Raw genomic sequence first — 22,221 nt, 5'->3', positions numbered from 1 at the left:
CAAACCAGGGAATAATCATGGAAACTAGTCACAGACCATTCCCTCCCACCCAAAAAGGTACTCTTTATTACATTAAAGTTGTTGCATACATAAATAACCTTTTTTGACACATGGGCATTTGAGTCTGAATTATCCCCAGCAGAAAGGACTCTGGGGTTTTCTTTTTGGAAAGTACTTTTAAACATTTTTTTCAATTCATTATGCATCATTTCCCAATATTCTTTTACCCTTTTACATGTCCACCACATCTGAAAGAACATTCCCTCCACCTCTTTGCATCTCCAGCACTTATCTAATTCAGTCCTATACATCTTAGCAAGCCCTTCTTCTCAGTATCTTTGGGGTATTTTTAATAACAACAGCATAGGCATAATGCATTCTTCGTTACTTCAGCATTTTCAGAGAATCAGAAGTCGGAAGGGTCCCTGAAGATTCTCTAGATCAAACCTAATTAAATCTCGGCTTTATCAGCACCACAACTCTAACCAAGTGAGCTATTGAAATCGGGATTGCTGCTTTGCATATGTATGTACCGTATTTTTCTGTCTATAACATGGGGGGGTTGCCCACAGAGCTTTTTTTCGGGGGGGGATTGCCCAGACATGTTCAGCTTTTTGGGGGGCGGGTTGCCGAAAATCACTCACCCGCAGGACCACCACAGCCAGTCGCACGCACATCGACGAAGCCACCAATCGTCTGCATGCTCTCAGAAAGCAAACGCCAATCACCCGCCAAATTACCACAGCAGCCAATTGCCAGCGGACCTTGACACACCCGCCAATCACCAGCAAAAACACCGCTGACAACCACCGGCTCGTGGCAGCCACCAATCACCTATCCAACCTCTCCTCTATCCGTATATCAGACGACCCCACGTTTTTTAGCATAATTTCTTAATGAAATAACCTTGTCTTATAAACAAAAAAACATGGTAAAAACCATGTACATGCTAAGGTAACTCACCAGGACAAAGCTCTATATTACACCTCTGTATCTGGGTATCAGCACCGGCGCAGGCTCTTCCCCCATTGAGCGGACGAGGATTGTCGCAAGTCCGGTACCTTCTCAACTGGCCACTGTTACACGTTCGGCTGCAAGTCCCCCAGTTGCTCCAAGGGCCCCAGTTACCATGGACTGCAGAAACAAAACATTTTTGAAACAGCAATACTGAAAGAGATGAAAGCCATCGTGCGGTCCAAAATAATAATTTTAGTCAACACTGGAGAAAAGTTTATGTGTTTCTAAGTGTCTGGAGGCGGTTGGAGGATGGATGGGAGCTAACAGATTGAGGTTGAATCCTGACAAGACAGAAGTACTGTTCTTGGGGGACAGGAGGCAGGTGGGTGTGGAGGACTCCCTGGTCCTGAATGGTGCAACTGTGCCCCTGAAGGACCAGGTGCGCAGCCTGGGAGTCATTCTGAACTCACAGCTGTCCATGGAGGCACAGGTCAATTCTGCGTCCAGGGCAGCTGTTTAACAGCTCCATATGGTGTGCAGGCTGAGACCCTACCTGCCCACGGACCGTCTCGCCAGAGTGGTTGCATGCTCTGGATATCTCTCGCTTGGACTACTGCAATGCGCTCTATGTGGGGCCACCTTTGAAAGTGACCCGGAAACCACAACTAATCCAGAATGCGGCAGCTAGACTGGTGACTGGGAGCGGCCGCCGAGACCATATAACACCGGTCTTGAAAGACCTACACTGGCTCCCGGTACGTTTCCGAGCACAATTCAAAGTGTTGGTGCTGACCTTTAAAGCCCTAAACGGCCTTGGTCCTGTATACCTGAAGGAGTGTCTCCACCCCCATCGTTCTGCCCGGATACTGAGGTCCAGCGCCGAGGGCCTTCTGGTGGTTCCCTCGCTGCGAGAAGCCAAGTTACAGGGAACCAGGCAGAGGGCCTTCTCGGTACAGTGGTGCCCCGCAAGACGAACGCCTCGCAAGACGAAAAACCCGCTAGACAAAAGGGTTTTCCGTTTTGGAGGCGCTTCGCAAAACGAATTTCCCTATGGACTTGCTTCGCAAGAAGAAAGCCCATAGGGAAATCTCCGGGGACCTCTTTTAAATGCTAGCGGTGGGGAGCAAAGCCTTTCCCCCCCCTCCGGCCTTCAGAAGAGGTCCAGGAAGGCCGGCGGGGGCCGAAAGGCTTTGCTCCCCACCGCCAGCATTTTAAAAGCAGTCCGGGATAGCAGGGAAGTGCTTCCCGCTATCCTGGATGGCTTTTGAAGGCAGGCGGGGGGAGCAAAGACTTTTGCCCCCCGCCCGCCTTCAGAAAAGGTCCTGGACCTCTTCTGAAGGCTGGCGGGGGGCAAAAGTCTTTGCTCCCCCCTGCCTGCCTTCCCGGGAGAGCGGAGAAACGCAGCGCGTCTCTCCGCTGTCCCGGACGGCTTTTGAAGGCAGGCGGGGGGGGGAGCAAAGACTTTTGCCCCCAGCCCGCCTTCAGAAGAGGTCCTGGACCTCATCTGAAGGCTGGCGGGGGGCAAAAGTCTTTGTCCCCCCTGCCTGCCTTCCCGGGGGCTTTTAAATCGCCCCGGGACAGCGGAGAATTCCTCCGCTGTCCCGGGGTTTTTAAAATGCTGGCGGGCGGCAGCGAAGGCTTCGCTGCCGCCCGCCAGCATTTTAAAATCGCCCCGGGACAGCGGAGAAGTCTCCGCTGTCCCGGGGGCTTTTAAAATGCTGGGGGACGGCAGCGAAGCCTTCGCTGCTGCCCGCCAGCATTTTAAGATCGTCCCGGGACAGCGGAGAAGTCTCCGCTCTCCCGGGAAGGCAGGCGGGGGGGGGGGAAGCAAAGACTTTCTCCCCCCACTGGCCTTCAGAAGAGGTCGGGGACAGACTGTCCCCGGACCTGGTCTGAAGGCGGTTTCCATAGGAACGCATTGATTGATTTTCAATGCATTCCTATGGGAAACCGTGCTTCGCAAGACGAAAAACTCGCAAGACGAAAAGACTTGCGGAACGAATTAATTTCGTCTTGCAAGGCAACAGTAGTGGCACCCACCCTATGGAACCCCCTCCCATCAGATGTCGAAGAGAAAAACAACTACCTGACATTTAGAATACATCTGAAGGCAGCCCTGTTTAGGGAAGCTTTTAATGCTTAATTGGTTATTGTATTTTAGTGTTTTGTTGGAAGCTGCCCAGAGTGGCTGGGGAAACCCAGCCAGATGGGTGGGGTATAAATAATTAATTATTATTAATTATTATTATAAAATTTACAGATACACTGTCTCTAGAATAGTAGAGAAGAGCTCTTTCAGAGGCCCCACGCATCAAAGGCTGGGAGATTTATGCTTTCATTTATTCTGCATGTGGCCCACCTTTCATCCCTTGTGTATTATGATCTGGCTGCTGCCACCAACTCTATGTATGCTTTTTGTGTCTAGCTGTTCCACTATTTGCCTCCTCTCAATCTGGGGATGTTGTAACATGCCTTTGGGAGCCCTGATAATGCCCATCTGCTCATCACAGGGAGGCTTGTAAGCATGTTCGTCTGAATCCCCCCTTTAGATCTTCCCACTCAATGCAGGAAAGTCCAGGATTGGGATATCCTGTTAAGGTACACATGAACAGGCCTACAGTGTGGATATATTGCACTGCTGAGAAATGGACAGAGTTCTGTGAATTGATAGCAACCACAGCAACCTGGGTTCTGGGAAGCAAATGCTTTTATCAACTAGCTTCTTGCTCCTGACAGCTGCACAAAGCCTTTCTTCCAATGCACCACCCCAGTCTTTAAAATGCATCATATATGGAAGAATGGCAGATGCAACTGATAGACTATATGGAACTGGCCGAGATGACTGGCAGAATCAGAGACCTGGGAGAGGAGACGGTAGAAGAAGACTGGAAAAAAATCAAGATTTACTTGCAAAAGTATTGTAAATTGTATGAATGTTAAGCAGGATGCTTGATTATAAACAATTTGGCACCATTAAAACAGACGAAGTGAACTATGAAGATAAGTTAAATTCAAGAAAAAACAAGTTTTTAGATAATTATTAGGCTAAGTTTAATTTGTTAAGGAGTGAAATAAATGTATCTAAAATTTGAGATATAACATTGGAAAACTAGACAGTAAGGATGGAGACAAGGTGACAAATTGCTGGTTTATTTTTATAACTTGGAACGCAGGAGCGGGAGATGTGAGGAAGTCCAAAGGAGATAAGAAAATATGATATGATATGTAATATTTTTGTTTGCTTATTTATATTGTAATTAAAAAACCCTTAATAAACATTATTTAAAAAATAAAAAATAAAATGCATCATATAATCCAGCTCTCATGTACATTTAATTAAAGCGATGGAAAACCATTTCAGTTATACTTTCCTGGTGGGTTAAAGCAGCGGATGTAGGCGGCGGGGTCTTCGGTGAGAAACAAAGTAAAGGACCCCTGGACAGTTAAGTCCAGTCAAAGGCAGCTATGGGCTTGCAGCCCTCATCTCACTTTCAGGCCGAGGGAGCCGGCATTTGTCCACAGACAGCTTTCCAGGTCATGTGGTCAGCAGGACTAAACCGCTTCTGGCGCAATGGGACACTGTGACAGAAACTAAAGCGCACGGAAATGCTGTTTACCTTCCTGCAGCAGCGGTACCTATTTATCTACTTGCACTGGTGTGCTTTTGAACTGCTAGGTTGGCAGGAGCCGGGAGAGAGCAATGGGAGCTCACCCCGTTATGGGGATTCGAACTGCTGACCTTCTGATTGGCAAGCCCAAGAGGCTCGGTGGTTTAGACCACAGAGCCACCTGCGCAACGTAAGTAGGGTAACTGGCCAAGGGACAAGCAATACATGATGTTAAATGCATCTTTGGACTTAATGGAGGGGGCCCTGATTATTGCAAGTTGGGTGCGATAATTATTGGGATCACAGCAGGCATGGACGTGGAATTTTCCTTCCCTTCCCTGCTGCAAAGGAAAACCCTCCCCTGAAGCTGGAATTCGAAACCTCACAGAGGCCAGTGGGAAAGTACTTCCCAATGCAAACAGCTTATTCAGGGAAGTACAGCAGAGCTTGCATATAAACACAGACTTGCCATGGACAAATTCAATGATATTTGCAATCCATTCTTACAAATACTTTAATAGGTTAAGATCTGGTGAAGTACAATAACAACCTTGCAAAGTATACGGTTTTGGGTTTTCCCCCCTCCCCCTCCTACACAGGTTCTGCACAACCGAACACCGTGACGGAAATGCCGTTTACCTCCCTGCCTCAACGATACCTATTTATCTACTTGCACTGGTGTGCTTTTGAACTGCTAAGTTGGCAGGAGCTGGGACAGAACAATGGGAGCTCACCCCATCGTGGGATTTGAACTGCCAGCCTTTTGATCGGCAAGTCCAAGAGGCTCAGTGGTTTAGACCACAGTGCCACCCGTGTCTCCCCACAGGAAAGCATTATAGCTATCAAGAACTATAACTTGATCTGGCCTCTGTAGGAGAAAAGCTCTCTCTGGTAACCCCAAGTTTGCCCCACTGTTCCAATTCCAAAAGGCACTTACTGGGACAAGGGTCACTATTGCAAAAATCAACCTGCATGTCATTTCCTTCACACTTGTGTCCGCCGTACTGTGGGGGTGGGTCTGAGCAGTCTCTGGTTCTCTGTCGGGTACCACCTCCACAAGACATGGTGCAAGCACTCCAGCTGGACCAGGAAGCCCACTTTCCATTCACTGGTTTGAAGAAAAAAAATGTTTTATTATTTTTTTAAACACACTTCCAAACACAGCACTGAAATACGAGTTCTGTATGCAACCCAAACAACAACACAGGCATGCAAGAATGATGTACGGCAGAGCAGAATCTCGATGTGAAAGAGAAAAATCCAAGCTACAGGTGGCAGGGATGTTGTTCGCAGGTTCACCTGTAAAGCAGGTATCTGTGTGTGCATGCATACGTCTTTAACAGGGAAAGGAGGGCCGGGGAAAGGAGAGCTGAGCCCTTCCCTATTGTGTGTAGAGGTCCCCGAGCCACCCCCTAAATAAATCCCAATTCACACGGAATTTTTGTTTAAGGTTTTTGGCATAATTTTGGCCACAACTTTATTAACATACATGGATGTGAGTGGTTGCTTAGGCATTGGTTAGGACTATCTGTCCCCCCGCCTGGGAACAGAACTGACTTCCGGATTCCAGCAAAAGCCAGTAAGGGAAAACAATACAGTGGTACCTCAGGTTACATACGCTTCAGGTTACAGAATCTGCTAACCCAGAAATATTACCTCGGGTTGAGAACTTTGCTTCAGGATGAGAACAGAAATCGTGCTCCGGCGGTGCAGCAGCAGTGGAAGGCCCCATTAGCTAAAGTGGTACTTCAGGTTAAGAACAGTTTCAAGTTAAGAACAGACCTCCAGAACGAATTAAGTACTTAACCCGAGGTACCACTGTGTTGGGGAGAAATGGAACTGAGCCACAGGCCCTCACCTCTCCCCGCATGCTCCCAGGGGCTTGCACGGTCCTAGCCCCTTGCCAGGGATATAGACAAATGTATGGTAACCCCTGGATTCCTTTAACGGAATTCCCTTGCAGCAGCAGCATTGGAGGGGCAGGCACTGCCAACCACATTCCCTGCCACCAACCAAAAATTAACCAATGCCTAACCACAACCTTACAAGTTGTGACGATTTGCTACGCAGTAGGCAAAAACCAAATGGCAGCAGCCAATCTGCCAAATGGACAAAATTCCTACCAGGCCCCTGTCCCAATGGCAGACGACCCCATGACAGGCATAGCAAGGTCAAACGCAATTAGGGTGGGTGGGCAGGCGATCCGATGCACGCAGCAAAAGAGACTGAAAAAAGCTGCGTGCCAAGAACACATAACCTTCGGGCCAACCCTCTAAATGGTAACATCAACATCTCCCCAACAACCCAAATTTTCCCAATCACAGTCATGGCCATCCAAATGGTCCCGCCCAGTAACCAAGAGGAGGTGTCCTGTTCGATCCCACTGCAACACGTGCTCTCCATGAAGGAGAACACACTTTCTAAAAACTACCTTTCTCTTTACATTTTTATGAGACCCAGAAAACGACAGTTCATTCCATATTTAACTTACCTGGACAGTCTTTCTTGCTGCAGACCTGCATCTGTGCATCAGGTCCTTCACAGTAGGTCCCATCGAACGATGGAGGAGGGTTATTGCATAGCCGTAATCTGGTGTGGGTACCTTTGCCACATGTCTCACTGCAGGTCCCCCATGGGAGCCAAGAACCCCAGGCACCATTAACTAGAAAACAGGAAGGGTTACAATCCAAGCTGGAACTTCATTTTCTAATTAAACAACACCACCACAATTGGGTTGGAGCCAAAGGTTGCCTGAGTTGAAGGCCACCTGAACAACTGATCTTTCCTCTCCCCTCCATCCTAATTCAAAACAGGACGGAACAGCAACACGATAGAGAAGAAAGGGGAATTCTGGTAGATGTGTCCAAAGGTGAAAGACTTCCGAGGAAAGATATATAATGAGTTGAAAAGAAATGTTGAAATACACATTTATTAAGAAACCAGAAGCCTTTCTACTTGGAATAGTGGGTTTGGAATTGCCCAAGAAAGATGTTAGATTGTTTTTGCATTACACAACCACAGCTAGAATTTTGTTAGCCAAAAATTGGAAATTACAAGAAATACCAACAGTGGAGGAATGGCAGATGAAGATGATGGACTTTTTGGAGCTGGCTGACCTGACCGGAAGAATCCGCGACCAGAAGGAGGAGGAGTATCAAGATGAATGGAAGAAATTTAAGGATTATTTAGTTAAATATGTTAAGATAACATAATTAGAATTACTTGTGAGTAACAGATAGGCCTAAGAGTTAAATATGTTAAACTGCCTAATACCATGGATAGAAGTCAATATGAAAAGGAAGAAAGACGTTTTATTTTATTGGGAAATAGTGTTGGAAAACTGCTATGATGAGCTACATGGAAACTCAGCTAGGGGGATTTGAGGAAGTCACTCAACAATGGTAACAAAAGTGGAACTATAACAGTTAAGATTAATGTTTGTTTGTTTGTTTTATACTGAAATGTTTTTTAATTGCTGTTATGTTTGTTATAAATTGGGAAAATCAACAAAAAATGGGGGGGGGGGGAGAGAAGGGGAGTTTGGTTCATGTGTGCCACTTTTAACAGCGTCTCTGTATTCTTACCTGGGCATGGCCTAATGTTGCACATGATTGGCTCAACGGCGCTGCCATCACAAGGCCTTCCACCATGTTGGGCAGGAGGGTTGCTGCAAGTTCTGGTTCTGGTCTTGTTGCCTTGCCCACAGGTTTTAGAGCATTCTTCCCAAGAGCCCCATTCTGACCAGTTGCCATCCACTAAAAATAATATATATTGCATGTGACTTGTTAACCTATGTTGGGAAATGCTTTAGACCTTGGATTTCTACGATGAGCAAAACCTCATCTGACACACAATGCTGTTTGCTTAAACTGGAGCCCTGGTATCTGGCAAAACTGCATGCTATTCAGCTTCTCAAGAACTCCCTCGTGTTAAAATAAACAGAATGTAATGTTACTAAGGCTGTTAAATTTGCTAATTTGGAAGTAGATTCCACTCACACAAATGAGACTTAATTCCAAGTAATCGTGTGCAGCATAAGTGGCAACCCTGTAGAGGTTTTTGCGGCTCACAGGGACTGCCCCCAAACAATTGTGTGGTAATTCTGTGCCTTTTAAAAGTAATTTATTGATCCATTACTCCCCCCCCCCAACTTTCTCTGTGATTATTTTCCTTTCTTGGACTTGCCTAAGTGCTCTTGGGTAATTTTTCATGCTTTTAAATCTGTTGGGGGCTTCTTAACACACACACTCCTGAAGTGCCTCATTCTTCCTTCCCCTTTTCCTTCTTTCTGCTGTTTCCAAGTACACTATTAATATTATTTTTATTTATGTATTCTTATTTATTCAATTTATACACTGCCCTTCATCCAAAGATCCCTGGGCGGTGCACATCATTAAGAACATAATTTATGCAGCATAATTAAAAACAACAACACAGTGTAATGATAAAATAATCATAACAACAGCCTTCCACATACATTTAACAGGCCATAGATTACTTAACAGCATTACTACTTAGCAGCTTGTGATGCCTTCAGCGGCTGATGATTAATGATTATCGCCAAGTGCTGCCAAAGGCATCACAGCAACAAAAACAATGCAGACAGCTGTTGTGAGTATTGAATTAAATTGTTGTGAGTAAGGAATTAAATGAAACCAGGGAAGAGACGTGGAGGACATTCAACACTACGTATTTGTTACGATGCCCTTTATATACACGCCCTAGACAAAAATTCTTCAGTTACATCCTCTGCTCTCTTTCCAGCCGAACTCCCCTTGAGCAAATCTCTATTTTACTGTCTGGGAATAATATATTTATTACTGCACAGGTTGCAAACTTTGCTTTGGCTGCAAGTAAGTTGAGAGCTAGGTAGCAAGACAAGTATCATAAGGGGGAGTGTGAGACGTGGAGTGCTTAAATTATGTAAGAGTGATTTTTGCATTTTTGTATGTTTTGCTGTTGTTGTACAGTTTTAAATCAATTATTTGTATCCTACGCATTGTGACCAATTGTGACGGCTCATAGTTTTTAGCAATAAAGATTCACTTCACTTTGAACCAGGGAAGAGGAACCATGTTGGTCCATGACTACTGACTTCCATGTGGCCCTTGGTGGAAATCCAAAATTACCTGGGCATAGTTTGTTCTGACAGCTGCGCATTTCATGATCCGGCTCCATACAGCGTCGTCCGCCATTTGCGGGGAGCGGATTGTTACACAGGCGGATTCTCTTCTGAACACCTTGACCACATGTTACACTGCACGGCTGCCAGTCGAGCCAGTCAGAAAATCCTCCATGCACTGGAATAAAACAATTTCATGTATATTATTATTATCCTTAACCTTATCATTATCATTAGAATTTATATATCGCCCTATACCCGAAGGTCTCAGGGCAGTTCACAGAAAATTATCTTAGATAGTCCTCTCACCATCAGACAAGTGTATTTTATTGCTTTCTGAATCTTAAAACCCCCTAAAAATTCAGATGATGATGATGATAGTTGCCTCAGTCATTGGTCTTCAGTTGGTAGGCCCTCCCCCACAACTAGAGATGGACTTCACATAAGGAGAATTACAACAGTGAATTATTGCTGTTTCTTTGTATTTTTTCCTCAAAGGAGGAAGAGAAATAGAAAGATATGTTAGGGAAAGAAAGAAAGAAAGAAGAAAGAAGGAAGGAAGGAAGATTTAATGGCTTGCAAATGCCTAAGACCATTTCTTCTGAAAAGACAAGTAGGTTCATAATAATAAGCCCAGTATATGAAAATAAGGAAGACCAATGGCCTAAGTAGTGTCCCGATATTGTACCTTCCAGGGCAATGCTTCTCAGTGGTCCTTCTCATGGTCCCCTAGCAAGACCCAACATGCATTCGGATAGCATTATTGTACAGAACGAGGGAGATGCAAATAGAAAAGGTGTTCCCTCTCTTTGCTTCTTTGCTAAAGAGCATACAAACTTCTGAATCCCGTAGAGCTCCTCACCAGGGAGAACGAGAAGCTAGCTTAGACTTCGCACCCACCTTGGACAATGAGTGGAACTTTGACCAGGACAGATCCCATGAGGTTCCTAGCCACGCACTCGTATTCCGAAGTATCCTTCTTGTGTGCGACCGCAATAAGCAAGGAGCCATTAGTCAAGACGGTCATTCGGTCCTGACTAAGGAGAGGCCGGCCTTGACGAGACCATTCAATGGTCGGAGGAGGTTCTCCTTCTGCTTGGCAGTTCAGCATCACTGTGGTTCCAGCATCAACAATTGTCTCTACTGGCTCAATTGTAATAACAGGTGCACCTAAGATAAAAACAGAATGCTTCCAGGTTTGCTGATTTCAGCAACAAATCACTTACAAATCAAGGACCTGAAGGAGCGTCTCCACCTCCATCGTTCAGCCCGGACACTGAGGTCCAGCTCTGAGGGCCTTCTGGCGGTTCCCTCACTGTGAGAAGTGAGCTTACAGGGAACCAGGCAGAGGGCCTTCTCGGTAGTGGCGCCTGCCCTGTGGAACACCCTCCCATCAGATGTCAAGGAAAATATATATATCGAGAAAATAAACAACTAACTTTTAGAAGACATCTGAAGGCGGCCCTGTATCAGGAAGTTTTTAATGTTTGATGCTTTATCAAGTTTTTAATATTTTGTTGGAAGCCGCCCAGAGTGGCTGGGGAAACCCAGCCAGATGGGCAGGGTATAAATAATAAATTATTGTTGTTATTATTATTATTATTATTATTATTATTATTATTATTATTATTACTACTACTACTACTACTACTACTTCCACTGTTCCCACCTCTCTGCAGTATGTTAGTGGTAACTTGCAGCATCTGTCATCGGTCAAAGAAAGTGGGATGCTTACATTACATATAGCCACCATACTGACCCTGGTGACTTCACTTTCCACCAGGAGTCATGGAGTTTGTAACTCAGCTCCCATGATCCTTCTTGGGAAAAGATGCTGCCACTCCCACTATGTTGACAACATACTTTTTTCTTTTTCTTTACAGTTTGGAAAAGAGACCCTGTCAGTGTCCTCTATCTTTGATGGAGGCCTTCCCCACCTGTTACCTTGGCCTCCCTTGTCAAGGTACCATTTTCCCCACGAATGAAAGAATTGGGGCACAGCGTAAGAGCAAACTTGAGGCAAAGAACATGTAGTTCCTGCTTCATTTGTTAAGCTCACTAGTTTGCCATGCCACGTCACTACTTCTTAGGCTAACCAGCTTCATTGCGAAGAGACTACAAGCCAATCTTACACTTAATAAAAAGGTAAAGGGACCCCTGACCATTAGGTCCAGTCGTGACCAGCTCTGGGGTTGTGGCGCTCATCTCGCTTTACTGGCCGAGGGAGCCGGCATACAGCTTCCGGGTCTTGTGGCCAGCATGACTAAGCCGCTTCTGGCGAACCAGAGCAGCGCACGGAAACACCGTTTACCTTCCCGCCGGAGCGATACCTATTTATCTACTTGCACTTTGACGTGCTTTCGAACTGCTAGGTTGGCAGGAGCAGGGACTGAGCAACAGGAGCTCACCCCATCACGGGGATTTGAACCGCCGACCTTCTGATCAGCAAGTCCTAGGCTCTGTGGTTTAGACCACAGCGCCACCCGCGTCCCTACACTTAGTAGTGTGCAGCAAAAAAGCACTTATTTTTCTTTAATTGCAGCTGAAGAGGAACCCTGATTATTATCAGGTTTGCAGCACGTGAATCAAGGAGAATTATCCCTCTTGCACTGTGCAACGCTACTGAATCATACCTGCCTCCTTTACCAATGAAACTTAGGGGGAAAAGAAGAATATGCCGTTTGGCCCTATAACACTGTGTTGACTAAGGCAAAGATGGAGAGGTCCATGGGTCAAATAAATAAGCCTAGTTTTAACTCATGCAGCAGGTACGTCCAAGTGTAAAATTTAGAACTCTCAACACATATAGTGTGAATATTCTCTTGTGGCTTACTGTGCAATGTCAGGGTTACGCGGTGTTCGACAACGCCAGCATCGTTTGTAGCTACACATGCATATTCCGCAGCATCTTCGTTCTGAAAAGAAGTCAGCATGTTGACAGATGAGCGATCCAATAATTTTTATTCAGTGTTGATTTGCAGTACATTAAACCCAGCAATGGCTTAGAAATAGTATAATATATACGGAAACCAGCAGGGATTCAGTAGGATGGAAGTTAGTGGCGGTGGTAAAGGTAAAGGGACCCCTGACCATTAGGTCCAGTCGTGGATGACTCTGGGGTTGCTGCACTCATCCCACTTTACTGGCCGGGGAAGCTGGCATTCGTCCACAGACAGCTTCCGGGTCATGTGGCCAGCATGACAAAGCCACTTCTGGCGAACCAGAGAAGCACACGGAAACGCAGTTTGCCTTCCCACAGGAGTGGTACCTATTTATTTAATTGCACTTTTGACGTGCTTTTGAACTGCTAGGTTGGCAGGAGCTGGGACAGAGCAACAGGGGCTCACCCCGTCACGGGCATTCGAACCGCTTACCTTCGATCGGCAAGCCCTAGGCTCTGTGGTTTAACCCATAGCGCCATCCTCATCCCAGTGGTGGTGGTAGTGACAGTAAGAGGTAAAGGTAAAGGCCCCCTGAAAGGTTAAGTCCAGTCAAAGGCGACTATGGGGTTGCGGCACTCATCTCGCTTTCAGGCCAAGGGAGCTGGCGTTTGTCCACAGACAGCTTTCCAGGTCATGTGGCCAGCAGGACTAAACTGCTTCTGGAGCTACGGGACACTGTGATGGAAACCAGAGCGCACGGAAACCGTTTACGGCCCCACCGCAGCGGTACCTATTTATCTACTTGCACTTTGACGTGCTTTTGAACAGCTAGGTTGGCAGGAACTGGGACAGAGCAATGGGAGCTCACCCTGTTGCACAGATTTGAACCGCCAACCTTCCGATCGGTAAGCCCAAGAGGCTCAGTGGTATAGACCACCTCGGCACCAGCGTTCCAGCAGTGGCAGTGCTGTCTCCTGTGTGCAGGGTGGAAGGGGGTTGTGTAATTAAGCGTCGTTAAGCAGAAGGACTGGGAAGTTAGCCAACTGCAGGTAGTCTGCTGGCATCAAGCCTGTGGCCAGTAAACTGTACCACCCTTTGCCTGGCCTTGGCAACATCCTATATCATGGGTAGGCAAACTAAGGCCCAGGGGCCGGATCCGGCCCAATCACCTTCTCAATCCGGTCCGCAGACGGTCCAGGAATCAGCGTGTTTTTACATGAGCAGAATGTGTCCTTTTATTTAAAATGCATCTCTGGGTTATTTGTGGGGCCTGCCTGGTGTTTTGACATGAGTAAAATGTGTGCTTTTATTTAAAATGCATCTTTGGGCTATTTGTGGGGCATAGAAATTCATTCATTTTTCCCCCCCTTCAAAATATAGTCCAGCCCCTCACAAGGTCTGAGGGACAGTGGGCCGGCCCCCTGCTGAAACCCCTGTCCTATATCTTCTGTGGCAAGGAGGGTGGCCTGTTCAGATTTCTAGAAGGAACCCGCCCCCCCCCCCACCCAGTGCTGTGTGCTTTATGGCTGGATCATAAGTGCACCCCTTCACCTTTTTATGCCAAATTCCCGAGAAAGGCTCTAATGGCAGCAGTATGTTAGGAAATGCATGTGCATTAAGTGTGTTGACTTAATGTGTTGGGTGTGACCTCTGAGTCCCCTGGTGACAGCTGGACTTGTGGACTGACTCAACTGAAAAGGCAATTTGAAAACTTTTATCTGCAATGTTATATCTGTGACATACAGAGTTTTAACTGGCATTTTATCTAGTGTTTCTAAGTCACCCTGGGAGGATTTTGCCTTGAAGGATGGCAAATAAATTCCTTAAATAAGTGAATTGTGCAAGTTGTGTTGTGTGGTACCATGATATAACAATAGCTCAGGAGGCAGCCTGAGAGGTTAGAATGGAAACGATAAAATTCCCTTTTCAGCAGAGTAGTGCACGGCCACATACACATATAAAAATGAACTGCAGCTATATGTCATGCATGAAAGAGATTTGTATCAGTTATTAAGAACAGACCTGCAGTCTGTGTTTAATTCACAGCCTCTTTGGTTTGTAATGAAGATAAATCAGATCTCTTTGAAAGAAGGGTGGGACATTAACACGACTGACAAAGCCTGTACAATTAATCAGCAGAAGAGGTCTCAGTAAAGACTTACAACTGTGCCATAGATAGCAAGGGATCCGTTGCTGAGTTGTCTGATCCGGTTACTGATCTGAATGCCAGCTCCTTTTTTGCTCCACTGGATCACTGGAGGTGGGTCTCCTCTGACTTCACAGTTGAGGATGGCATTGCCACCCAAGGGCTCAATCCTACTGGAATGATAATCTCCCATGAAGACTGGAGGTTCTGGAAAAATAGTTCAAAAGTTAATGATGTATAAAATAAGAGTGGAAATGAAAACCGAAGCCAATATATTGAGGGAACTCAACGTGAATTTAAAGCAGCAAAAATGCAGATGTTAAAACTTCAAAATACGGTGAAAATGGAATGAATCTGAATCTAGTTTTGTGAATGTGGAGCCCCTTCAGCTATTTCTGAATTCAGTAATTTTGATTGCAGAAAATTCACCTAGTTTAAAATGTATTCTTAATCCAGATTCAGCTCTAAATTAGAAAGAGGTTTCATCTGCAACTGTTGATACGAGTCAGGCACTTTTTATTTTCATAAGTCCATGTCCATTCATTCCCCAGACCACCCATGATGCTGCTTTTAGATGGAGTGTGAAACGATTCCCAAACTTACCAGTAATACATACCTTTAACGTACACAAATCCAAGAGCCTTGATAGAACCAACTACATTTTCCGCTGTACACACATAGGTTCCCGAGTCCTCTTTGGACACCCTTTCAATGACAAGTTGGCTAAGTCCATTCACACCATCGTATTGTGCTAGCGGAACAAGAGGAGAACAACAAAGAAAAAGAAAACCAACAAAATCTAAAGGCTCAGCAAAACACATATTTTACATGCACAGCTTGGGGGTGTTCAGTATCCCAATATGCTAGTAGATACAGCTTTATGGGAAAAGACAGCAGGTGGAGATACCGTATTGGCCTGAATATAAGCCTCGCTTCCCCCCGCCCCCCAAAAAATCTGACCGTGAAAAGTTAAAGTGCGGCTTATATTCGTGACCTTACGGTATGCAGCCAGGAGCGTGGGGCAAACAGCGCCAGGAGCACAACAAAGCACATAGACCCCATCCTCTCCCCCAAGGCTGGGAAGGGAAAGAGCAAGGAAGGGGAAGGGCAACCCAGCATGGCTTTCCCCACACCCCAGTATGCAGCCAGGAGCAGTGAGGAAGGGAGCGGCTTATATTCGGCTATTTTTTCTCCCTCCAGTGTGAGAGCCAGTGTGGTGTAGTGGTTAAGAGCGGTGGACTCGTAATCTGGTGAACCGGGTTCGCGTCTCCGCTCCTCCACATGCAGCTGCTGGGTGACCTTGGGCCAGTCACACTTCCTTGAAGTCTCTCAGCCCCACTCACCTCACAGAGTGTTTGTTGTGGGGGAGGAAGGGAAAGGAGAATGTGAGCCGCTTTGAGACTCCTTAAAGGGAGTGAAAGGCGGGATATCAAATCCAAACTCTTCCCCCCTCCAATTTTAAAGGTGCAGCTTATATTCGGGTGCGGCTTGTATTGGGGCCAATACAGTACTTGTTAATCGTGCCTTCTTTCTGCCTGCAATTCTACTGGAATGTTGAGGTTGCTTAGGAATTTTCAGGTTGCTTTGAAATTACATAACTCCTCTGCAATAAAGAGATACCTAAGCATGCCGATCTTTTGCAGTTGTCCTCCTAGTGAGTTTCCCGGGGCACCTAGTTGGGTCTGGTGCAGCGGGGCTGGATTCACCCTGCGTTCCTTACATAGAATTGGAGTTGGAAGGCTACCTGTGAGTCATCTAGTCCAACCCTCTGCAATGCAGGAATCTCAACTAAGGCATCCATGACAGACCACCATCCAATCTCTGTTTAAAAAGCTCTAAGGAAGGAGCATCTACCACGAGGTCTCCCGAGGGAGATCGTTCCACTGACAGCTCTCACGACCAGGAAGTTCTTCCTGATGTTTACCCATAATCTCCTTCCTTGCAGCTTGAAGCCATTGGTTCGGGCCCTACCCTCCAGAGCAGCTTGCTCCATCTTCTATGTGGCAGCCCTTTAAAAATTTTATGATGGCTATCATTTCTCCTCTAAGTCTCCTTTTTCACAGGCTAAACAAACCCAGTTCCCTCAACCGTTCCTTACAAACATAACTTCTACACACTGAGCCACACTTTACTCTTTCCACTTGTCATGTTGTCTCGTTTCCATTCTGTCTAATAAAGTGTTATTTGTAATTCGAAAAGATACCTACTTTTTCTTTTTACCTACAGAAGCTGATATGAAAAGAAACCATCACCTAACTCAATTTGTGTTAGGAGAGCAACACACTGTATCAGATATCTCATGCCCACATGCTTATTCCATGTCAGGAATTCAATTTTTGTGAAAGTTTGAAAAGCGATGACAAACCTAGGCAGCATCTTAAAAAGCAGAGACATCGCCTTGCTGACAAAGGTCCGTATAGTTAAAGCTATGGTTTTCCCAGTAGTGATGTATGGAAGTGAGAGCTGGACCATAAAGAAGGTTGATGCTTTTGATTTATGGTGCTGGAGGAGACTCTTGAGAGTCCCATGGACTGCAAGAAGATCAAACCTCTCCATTCTGAAGGAAATCAGCCCTGAGTGCTCACTGGAAGGACAGATCCTGAAGCTGAGGCTCCAATACTTTGGCCACCTCATGAGAAGAGAAGACTCCCTGGAAAAGACCCTGATGTTGGGAAAGATTGAGGGCACAAGGAGAAGGGGACGGCAGAGGACAAGACGGCTGGATAGTGTTCTCGAAGCTACTATAATGAGTTTTGCCAAACTGCGGGAGGCAATGGAAGACAGGAGTGCATGGCGTGCTCTGGTCCATGGGGTCACGAAGAGTCGGACACAACTAAAGAACAACAAAACCTGTGTTTTCTAGGTACAATCCAGTCCTTTGATGTACTAACCTGGGATGATATTATTGTTAAAAGTCCATGAGATTTGTGGCACAGGAACTCCAACTGCTTTGCAAGTTAGCTGAAGTCGTTCTCCTTTATTTAAAGCTAAATCTCCAGGGAGCTCAGTAAAGGTTGGCAACACATGGACAGTTAAGTTGAGGGTATGGGTATCTTCACCAGCAACATTACTGGCAATGCAGGTGTAGCTGCCAGAATCTTCAGGCTGTAGGAAGGAAATAAAGAACAGCACGTAAAAACATTTAACAGGGTGGGAAATATCCTGTAATAAATATAATGGTCATTTGGACATGGGAGGCATCTCAGAAAGAAAGCATTTGACTGAAGTTTATATATGGATTTGAATCACTCCATCACTGGGTCTCTGCTTTCAAATGCTGCATTGATTGATTGATTGATTGATTGATTGCATTTATTCATTGCTTTCAACAAAAATGTTGCAAAGAAACTTGCAATCCCCCCCCCCCCCGAGCAGATTTAGAAGAGCACACCAGGTGGGAGTGGGGATGTGGAAAAGTCCTGCTGTGTGAGTGGACCTCATTCTTCCACTAGTGCAACAACTGATTGAATCCTGCTACAGTGGTACCTCGGGTTAAAAACTTAATTTGTTCTGGAGGTCTGTTCTTAACCTGAAACTGTTCTTAACCTGAAGCACCACTTTAGCTAATGGGGCGTCCTGCTGTCGCCGCGCCACCAGAGCACGATTTCTATTCTCATCCTGAAGCAAAGTTCTTAACCTGAGGTACTATTTCTGGGTTAACAGAGTCTGTAACCTGAAGCGGATGTAACCCGAGGTACCACTGTATTTCTTTCTTTTTTGACATAATGCATTGCCAGGTTCCGAGTGATGCTGTTTAAACAGGGGATAAGATCCCATGGCAAAGCATAACCATGTACAGTGGTACCTCGGGTTAAGTACTTAATTCGTTCCGGAGGTCCGTTCTTAACCTGAAACTGTCCTTAACCTGAAGCACCACTTAACCTGAAGTTAATGGGGCCTCCTGCTGCCGCTATGCCGCTGCTGCATGATTTCTGTTCTCATCCTGAAGCAAAGTTCTTAACCTGAGGTACTATTTCTGGGTTAGCGGAGTCTGTAACCTGAAGCATCTGTAACCTGAAGTACCACTGTATCCTCCTAGTAGTAGAGCTGTCAGCTAACAACCCAGCCTCCTTTCTTCTTCTGTCCCATGGCCATGTCTTCCTCCTTTCCAGAGCCATTATTAACACACACACACACACACACACACACACACACACCCCTGCAATGGAGCGTATGTAACCTGAAGCGTATGTAACCCAAGGTACTACTGTATCTATAATGAACACAATATTAGCCTTATATCACAATGCTACCATTGGGTCCATACTCATGGACTACCTACAGCTAAACATAGCATATATTTGGCTCAAGAAACCTACAAATCACACACTTTCAGGTTGGGCAAGTTGCATGTCTATCAGCCTGTGGCTACCTTGAGTACGTTGCTCAGTCAAATGCTTACCACAGCATTGTCCACAATGAGATCTCCATATGATAGAGCCGTGTATTTTCCCACCATGCTCATTAAAAGTTGGCCCTCTTTTTTCCAATTCATGGATGGTGTTGGCACTCCATCAGCAACACATGGCAGAACCACTCGTGCATTTTCTGCAACGGTGTAATGGGCTTCTGTACTGCGTATCTTAGGCGGAACTGTAGGGAGATTTTTTAAAGAAAAGAAAGAAAACCATTAATTACACATGTCCTTAGGAATCTACAGAGTTGGGTGGGAAAAACTCTGGAAAAGTGACCTGAAGTTCACAGCATGTTATTCTTTGAAGGAACTGATTTACAGATGGTATTTAACTCTGAGTAGGCTTGCTAAGATAGGGACGCAGGTGGCGCTGTGGGTTAAAGCCTCAGCGCCTAGGACTTGCCGATCGAAAGGTCGGCGGTTCGAATCCCTGCGGCGGGGTGCGCTCCCGCTGCTCGGTCCCAGCGCCTGCCAACCTAGCAGTTCGAAAGCACCTCCGGGTGCAAGTAGATAAATAGGGACCGCTTACCAGCGGGAAGGTAAACGGCGTTTCCGTGTGCGGCTCTGGCTCACCAGAGCAGCGATGTCACGCTGGCCACGTGACCCGGAAGTGTCTCCGGACAGCGCTGGCCCCTGGCCTCTTAAGTGAGATGGGCGCACAACCCCAGAGTCTGTCAAGACTGGCCCGTACGGGCAGGGGTACCTTTACCTTTACCTTTAGGCTTGCTAAGATGTAGTATAAGACTGAATCAGACAAGTGCTGAAGATGCAAAGAGGTGGAGGGTATGTTCTTTCCTATGTGGTGGACTTGCAAAAGGGTAAAAGAGTATTGGGAAATGATCCATAATGAATTGGGGGGGGGAAATGTTTAAAAGTACTTTTGCTCCCAAACCAGAGTCCTTTCTGCTGGGGATAATTCAGACTGAAATCCCCAGGTGTCAAAAAGGTTATTTACGTATGCCACTACTGTGCCCCATGTTTCGTTAGAGCCACTTCCGAGCTAGGGAGGAGGTGGGGTTGCGGGCTTCACGCCCCTCCCCACACTTGCGGGGGCTGGCTTCAGCCCCCGCGATACCAGGGAATCCTCGGACGTGTCATACCCCGAGCCAGCCAATTGGCTGGCCCGGGGGGCATGGCCTCGCCTTACTTAGGTCTGGCATGGCCGAGGGTCTCCCTCTTTCCCGGGCATGGCCTTGTCCTAAGCCTATGGAGGTGTGGGCCCAGGGCACACCCCCGTGAGGTGACCCCAGGGGAAATCCTAGTTGATGTGCATCAGCGGGACTCCCCCTACTGGTGGTTAACACTTACCGGTCTTCAAGCAAGCAGGCTGAAGCCGGTTAGCTGTTGGGACCAATGCCTAAGCCAATACCACTCAATTCCTGTAATCAATAAAGTTGTGGCCTAATTTGACCCATTAACCTGAATTATTGTGTCTCGTGTCTTTACCACTCAATTCCTGTAATCAATAAAGTTGTGGCCTAATTTGACCCATTAACCTGAATTATTGTGTCTCGTGTCTTTATTTCTGAGGGGGGAGGCGGGAACTCACCACGCAACTCAAGTGAAGTCTTAAGGGAATATGAGAAACCGGCTTAGAAACAGGTTAAAATTTAATGGTAAGGATTTGCTGAACTAACAATTTGAATCGGAATACAAAAAAGGGGGGTATGAGGAGGTCAGGGAAACATGTTAAAGGAAAATGAGAAATGGAAAATCTGTATGTTTTATTTTTTCTTCTTTTTAATTATTTTTATTTTTGTATTTTTGTTATTATTTTTTATCTTTTCTTTTATTTTCTTTTTACTGCTATTGTATTAAAAATCTTAATAAATATTCTATAAAAAAAAAGAAAACAAGTGAAGTCCTAAACCAAAGGAGAATGGTAACTTAAGTTGTATGAGGATATGGGGAACAGCTAATTAAAACTGAAAAACATACAAACCTGGTTCCATCCATCATACTTGCTTCCACCAGGATTAATAGCCAATGCATGTTCCCCACTTCCAGCTATGCTTACCAAGCACGGTGAGCTCCATGCTCGAGCTGCTTGCTCCAGCCACGTTGGTAGCCGTGCATGTGTAACGGCCGGTGTCGCTCGGATGAGCAAAGGCAATCTGCAAAGACCCCATGCTGAGGATTCTCTGCCTCAAGGACTCTGTGACCTGCTGTCCATCTTTATGCCACACGATCTCAGGAGCCGGAAAGCCATCGGCTTCACACAACAGTGTGGCAGGCTTATCCAAAACCACCACGTATTCTTCCGGGTGAGATCGGATAGCTGGAGGAACTGGTAGACAATGAATCAATTGTTTTAATCGGCAGTGCTAGGAGGCAGTGGAACAACATTCCCTATACTACTTCACAAACTGTTGCTTCTCCAAGCTGACTCCATCTTCCAACCCTATTCATCACTGTGCACCAGGCACCTGACTTTTCATTTCGTCTCTTTTTCTCAAGGGCAGGGGACAAAAGCAGGCATTGTCTGGAGAGCTATACAGTCATACCTCGGGTTACAGACGCTTCAGGTTGCGTTTTTTCGAGTTATGGACGTGCCGAAACCCGGAAGTACCAGAATAGGTTACTTCCAGGTTTCGGCGGTCGCACATGCGCAGAAGCACTAAATGGCGCTTTGTGCGTGTGCGGAAGCGCCGAATTGCAACTTGTGCATGCGCAGACGTGGCACTGTGGGTTGCGAACGTACCTCCCACACAGATCACATTCGCAACCCGAGCGTCCACTGTACTCCTGTTTGTTCTCTTTTTTCCCCTTGTTGAGGCTCTAATGATGTACTTCTTAGGGAAGGTTAAGAAGATAAAGGTCACCTAACAAGTTTCATGCAGCTCCTGGCAAGAAGGAGGGAAATGGGAGAGGAGGGTGGAATACAGCCATTGCCTCGGTCCTGTATACCTGAAGGAGCGTCTCCACCTCCATCATTCAGCCCGGACACTGAGGTCCAGCTCTGAGGGCCTTCTGGTGGTTCCCTCACTGTGAGAAGTGAGCTTACAGGGAACCAGGCAGAGGGCCTTCTCGGTAGTGGCGCCTGCCCTGTGGAACACCCTCCCATCAGATGTCAAGGAAATAAGCAGCTATCC

The 22,221-nt window shown here is 46.2% G+C and overlaps 1 protein-coding gene across 1 annotated transcript in view; it reads right to left on the bottom strand.

Moving 5' to 3' along the window:
- HMCN1 (hemicentin 1) overlaps window positions 1-22,221 on the bottom strand; it is a 302,952-nt gene that overhangs the window by 24,161 nt on the left and 256,570 nt on the right. Inside the window, exons 81-92 of the mRNA XM_083743631.1 lie at window positions 21,147-21,416; window positions 19,118-19,308; window positions 17,607-17,820; window positions 15,332-15,466; window positions 14,732-14,922; window positions 12,521-12,602; window positions 10,588-10,857; window positions 9,695-9,865; window positions 8,150-8,320; window positions 7,057-7,227; window positions 5,503-5,673; window positions 964-1,134 (exon numbers count right to left, since the gene is read on the bottom strand). Of these exons, the coding sequence (XP_083599757.1) occupies window positions 964-1,134; window positions 5,503-5,673; window positions 7,057-7,227; window positions 8,150-8,320; window positions 9,695-9,865; window positions 10,588-10,857; window positions 12,521-12,602; window positions 14,732-14,922; window positions 15,332-15,466; window positions 17,607-17,820; window positions 19,118-19,308; window positions 21,147-21,416 (2,208 nt within the window). The remainder of the gene's footprint in view (window positions 1-963; window positions 1,135-5,502; window positions 5,674-7,056; window positions 7,228-8,149; window positions 8,321-9,694; window positions 9,866-10,587; window positions 10,858-12,520; window positions 12,603-14,731; window positions 14,923-15,331; window positions 15,467-17,606; window positions 17,821-19,117; window positions 19,309-21,146; window positions 21,417-22,221) is intronic.

Source organism: Podarcis gaigeae, assembly GCF_964106915.1.
Source record: "Podarcis gaigeae genome assembly, chromosome: 6".
NCBI classification, from domain to species: domain Eukaryota; kingdom Metazoa; phylum Chordata; class Lepidosauria; order Squamata; family Lacertidae; genus Podarcis; species Podarcis gaigeae.
The sequence above is the reverse complement of the archived record's forward strand: the minus strand, read 5'-3'. Positions and strand labels throughout refer to the sequence as shown.